The 5,000-nt window shown below is 44.7% G+C and overlaps 2 protein-coding genes across 6 annotated transcripts in view; one reads left to right on the top strand and one right to left on the bottom strand.

The window, feature by feature from the left end:
• The window catches only part of LOC143285198 (glycine-N-acyltransferase-like protein 3), a 12,899-nt gene extending 10,084 nt beyond the window's left edge, over positions 1-2,815 (bottom strand). Inside the window, exons 1-2 of one of the 5 annotated variants that reach the window (XM_076592439.1) lie at positions 2,752-2,815; positions 1,106-1,188 (exon numbers count right to left, since the gene is read on the bottom strand). In XM_076592439.1, coding sequence (XP_076448554.1) covers positions 1,106-1,183 — 78 coding nt within the window. In that variant the 5' untranslated portion in view covers positions 1,184-1,188; positions 2,752-2,815. Of the gene's footprint in view, positions 1-1,105; positions 1,189-1,914; positions 2,041-2,451; positions 2,569-2,751 lie in introns of those variants that run through there. The other 4 variants (XM_076592442.1, XM_076592438.1, XM_076592441.1 and 1 more) reach the window with 4 other exon arrangements.
• Positions 2,816-2,928: 113 nt separating this feature from the next.
• LOC143285199 (acetyltransferase YE1169-like) overlaps positions 2,929-5,000 on the top strand; it is a 12,463-nt gene continuing 10,391 nt past the window's right edge. Inside the window, exon 1 of the mRNA XM_076592444.1 lies at positions 2,929-2,956. The gene's annotated coding sequence lies outside the window, so the exon portion shown is untranslated. The remainder of the gene's footprint in view (positions 2,957-5,000) is intronic.

Raw genomic sequence — 5,000 nt, 5'->3', positions numbered from 1 at the left:
CCCAGGGAGAGCGCGTCGCTACACACTACAGCGCCACCCATTTTTTTGTATTTTTTCCTGCATGCAGTTTTATTTGTTTTTACTATCGATGTGGATTTTTCTACAGAATTTTGCCAGGAACAACCCTTTTGTTGCCGTGGGTTCTTTTACGTGCGCTAAGTGCATGCTGCACACGGGACCTCGGTTTATCGTCTCATCCGAATGACTAGCGTCCAAACCACCACTCAAGGTCTAGTGGAGGGGGAGAAAATATCAGCGGCTGAACCGTGATTCGAACCAGCGCGCTCAGATTCTCTCGCTTCCTAGGCGGACGCGTTACCTCTAGGCCATATATATATATATCACTGGACTTTCTTGATTTGCAAATCATCTCTTTCTACACAGTTCCAGGCAGTTAGCCATCCATTTTAAAATTCCGCTAAAAATAAAAATTAAAAAAAAGGCACTGCCTTCTTATTGAACCAGTTTTCTTTTATTTTCAGAGCAAGACTTCAGAAGTGGGATTTCTTCATGAAAGCTGAGACATCGGAGTTTTATGAACGTTTTCCGCGTGACCAGTATGAGCAGTGGGCTGATATAATCCACAGATTTGAGATGAAATACACTCACTTAGTTTCTTCTTCTTCTTCTTCTTCTTCTTCTTTTTCTTCGTTCGTGGGCTGCAACTCCCACGTTCACTTGTACTGTACACGAGTGGGCTTTTACGTGTACGACCGTTTTTACCCCGCCATGTTAGCAGCCATACTCCGTTTTCGTGGGTGTGCAAGCTGGGTATGTTCTTGTTTCCAAATCACCGTACACTGACATGGATTACGGGATATTTAACGTGCGTATTTGATTTTCTGCTTGCCGTATACACACGAATGGGGTTCAGGCACAAGCAGGTCTGCTCATGTGTTGACCTGGGAGATGGGAAAAATCTCCACCCTTTAGCAACCAGGCGCCGTTACCGAGATTCGAACCCGGGAACCTCAGATTGAAAGTCCAACCACTCGGCTACTGCACCCGTCACTAATTCAATGCATGATGAACAGAAAACTTGAAGAAAACACACGCCTCTTTTAGAAGTAGTAGTAGTAATAGTCTTTTCTTTCTATCATCCTACCTTAAAGGTATAAGGAAGATGCTTCTCCAGCCATGGTAGCAATTGTGGCAACTGAGTTTCGGACAGTTTTACAGCCATCCCTTCTGAAAATAATTCACACACACACACACACGCGCACGCGCACGCACACACACACACGCGCGCGCGCGCACGCGCACGCACACACACGCACACACACGCGCATGCGCACGCACGCACACACACACACACATATATATATATATACACCACCGTATATTAGTAAAATCAGTTCAGTTTTCCAAACCTCACTAAATCAGTATCAAACAGTGCTGTGATTTTTTAAAGGGTAGCCCGATTCAGTCAAAGACCCGTCATTATGGATATTCGATATATATATGTGTGTGTGTGTGTGTGTGTGTGTGTGTGTGTGGTAGTCAGTCGTGTCCGACTATGACCATCAGAACAGCAGAGGAGGCAACTGCTGTCCCGACTATTTCGGCTAGAATTTCATTACAGTGGAGAATGTCTTGCCCAAGTTACTTCCCCACTCTCGGCCAAGAGGGTTTTAGGACATTCGACGTTGGGGATGGTTCCCAAAGGCCGACTAGCCCCCCAAACTGAGGCTGCAGCACTAAGAGCCAGTGCAATTTTGCCTCCTTGATTGAGAGTCATAGTCCTTCACGAAAGATCAAGCTGTAAATGATTTCCCACTGCAATAGAGAAACCGTGTGCCACAGCTCTCACTTTGCTGTTGGCCCAACTGTAAATTTATGTCAGTCTGTGATATACGCTGAGTGTCAGTTAGAATTTCGATACCTGCTGGTCTATTCACTTACTTCACGTCTTACCTCTTGCGGCCAGGAAATCTTTGATGAGACTCACAAAGCAATCAATGTATCGTCTGCGTTGGTTGAAGGGAAAGCGTCAGGTCTGATCCACACCCTAAGTCAATACTACGACACTTGACAGTAGTGTTGATACAAAGGATAGCCATACAGTGAAGAAATAAGGTTATCAGCTGCCTGTGGGGCACCATTCCATGATCCTTTTTTCTTCTTCTTTTTTTTTTTAATCGATCGATGAGAGCTATAATAAACAAGAGCGGGCCGCGTATGACTTTCAGATAAGAGCCATTACACTCAAGGTGTAATGAAGATCTAAATCATAAACACTGGCAGACGAACAGACTGACTGATAAAAGAACGATAATGGACATACAACCACAACAACGACAACGACAACAACAACGACAACAACAACAACAACAAAAGGGGGAAAAAAACGAAACGAAATCAAACTCTTCAGTACCCCCGAAAACGAAATATGATTGCCTGCATGGCGGGGTAAAAACGATCATACACGTAAAAGCCCACTCGTGTACATACGAGTGAACGTGGGAGCTGCAGCCCTCGAACGAAGAAGTAGAAAAAGTGATGAACCGATGAACATGTAGACAGGTAGGCCTGCACATGCACTTGTTTTCCAGAAGAAACTGTCGTGACCTGCAGTGTGGTGCAACGGCGAAAGCCAACCCGGGGAACAATGTTGCACTATTTTGATATCGTTTGCACGCGCACGCACGCACACAAACGCCTAAATACACACACACACACACACACACACACACACACACACACACACACACACACACACATGCATGCATGCATATCAGAATAAAATCTTACTTGGAAATTTTGTCAACACTCTTGAATGTTGCCAGCCCAACCTGAAAAAAAAAAAACGGAAATGGAGACGCGCATGCGCTCGCGGTTTAAGGAGGCTGGCTGGCTTGCCTAAAAGGGGAGGAACTCCTTACTGTTAGAATCCTTTTCGTGCACTGACAGATTTGCATGACAGGGCAATACAATCGCCTGCTGCAGCGGTGGAGCGGTAGGTAGACTTTTTTTTTTTTTTTTTTTTTTTTTACCTCCGTGCAGTTTCAGTTTTAGTCTCCGAAGGAGGCGTCGTCGTCTGAGTTCGGACAAATCCATTTACGCTACACCGTCCAGTTTCAGTGTATCAACGACGGAGGCCGGCGTCACTGCGTTCGGATCTGCAAAAATCGCGAGATCATTGTATTTGTATTTGTATTTCTTTTTATCACAACAGATTTCTCTGTATGAAATTCGGGCTGCTCTCCCTAGGGAGAGTGCGTCGCTACACTACAGCGCCACCTTTTTTTTTTTCTTTTTTCTTTTTTTTTTTTTTTTTTGTTGTTGTTGTTGTTTGTTTATTTTTTCCTGGTTGCAGTTTTATTTGTTTTTCCTAACGAAGTGGTTTTTCTACAGAATTTTGCCAGGAACAACCCTTTTGTTGCCGTGGGTTCTTTTACGTGCGCTTAGTGCATGCTGCACACGGGACCTCGGTTTATCGTCTCATCCGAATGACTAGCGTCCAGACCACCACTCAAGGTCTAGTGAAGGGGGAGAAAATATCGGCGGCTGAGGCGTGATTCGAACCAGCGCGCTCAGATTCTCTCGCTTCCTAGGCGGACGCGTTACCTCATGACATTCCTTTGACCAAACTTGGTCCTGGCAGACAAGTTATTTCCAGAGAAAATTAATGTTCTCAACGGGGACACACACACACACACACACACACACACACACACACACACACACACACACACACACACACACACACAGTGGATTATCACACGTATGACTAAATACTCGAGAACGAAAACGAACTCCAAGACAAAACTTTGTACGTGTGTACAAGTACACGAATGATGGTCTTGGGCCAAGCGCGAACATCGCTGATGACAAAAATCGCTTCCAGTCTCACACTGTTCTCATTAAAGGATTCCCGGGCAGTCTAAATCACGCTTGATGTCAGTGTCAGGTACAGTCACGTTTTAAACAGTGCAAGGCAGTCTTGAGCCACTGTCAAAGCCATATGTTCCCCTCTGTCCGCCACTAATATCTGTATTTGCATTTGTATTTCTTTTTATCACAACAGATCTCTCTGTGTGAAATTCGGTCGCTACACTACAGCGCCACCTTTTTTTTCTTTCTTTTTTTTTTGTATTTTTTCCTGCGTGCAGTTTTATTTGTTTATCCTATCGAAGTGGATTTTTCTACAGAGGAACGACCCTTTTGTTGCTGTGGGTTCTTTTACGTGCGATAAGTGCATGCTGCACACGGGACCTCGGTTTATCGTCTCATCCGAATGACTAGCGTCCAGACCACCACTCAAGGTCTAGTGGAGGGGGAGAAAATATCGGCGGCTGAGGCGTGATTCGAACCAGCGCGCTCACGGATTCTCTCGCTTCCTAGGCAGACGCGTTACCTCTAGGCCATCACACCACGTATGATAGTCAGTCGTGTTCGACTATGACCAGCAGAACATCAGAGGTAACTGCTGTCCCGACTATCTGGGCTAAAATGTGACTATAATTGAGAGTGTCTTGCCCCAAGTTACATCCCCACTCTCTCGGACAATAAGGTTTTAGGACAGCCGGCGCTGGGATAGTTCCCAAAAGGCCAACTAGCCCCCAAGGTTGCAGTACTAAGAGCCAGAGTAATTTTGCCTCCTGGTTTGAGAGTCATAGTCCTTCACAAAAGACTAAGCTGTAAATGATTTCCCATTGCAGTGGAGAAACCATTGATCATACAGCTTCCACTCTGCTGTTTCCCCGACTGTAAACGGATGACAATCTATGATATAAGCACAGACATACTAGACTTTAAACAACATGTAGTGGGCGATACAAGTGCAACGAAGAAGAAGCCACTGCATTCATTATTACTGCAATTTGGTTTTACCGTCTGATTCATTATTACTGCAATTTGGTTTTACCGTCTGATTCATTATTACTGCAATTTGGTTTTACCGTCTGATTCATTATTACTGCAATTTGGTTTTACCGTCTGATTCATTATTACTGCAATTTGGTTTTACCGTCTGATTCATTATTACTGCTCTTTGGTTT

Source organism: Babylonia areolata, chromosome 8 (genome assembly GCF_041734735.1).
Source record: "Babylonia areolata isolate BAREFJ2019XMU chromosome 8, ASM4173473v1, whole genome shotgun sequence".
Lineage (NCBI taxonomy): Eukaryota > Metazoa > Mollusca > Gastropoda > Neogastropoda > Buccinidae > Babylonia > Babylonia areolata.
The sequence above is the reverse complement of the archived record's forward strand: the minus strand, read 5'-3'. Positions and strand labels throughout refer to the sequence as shown.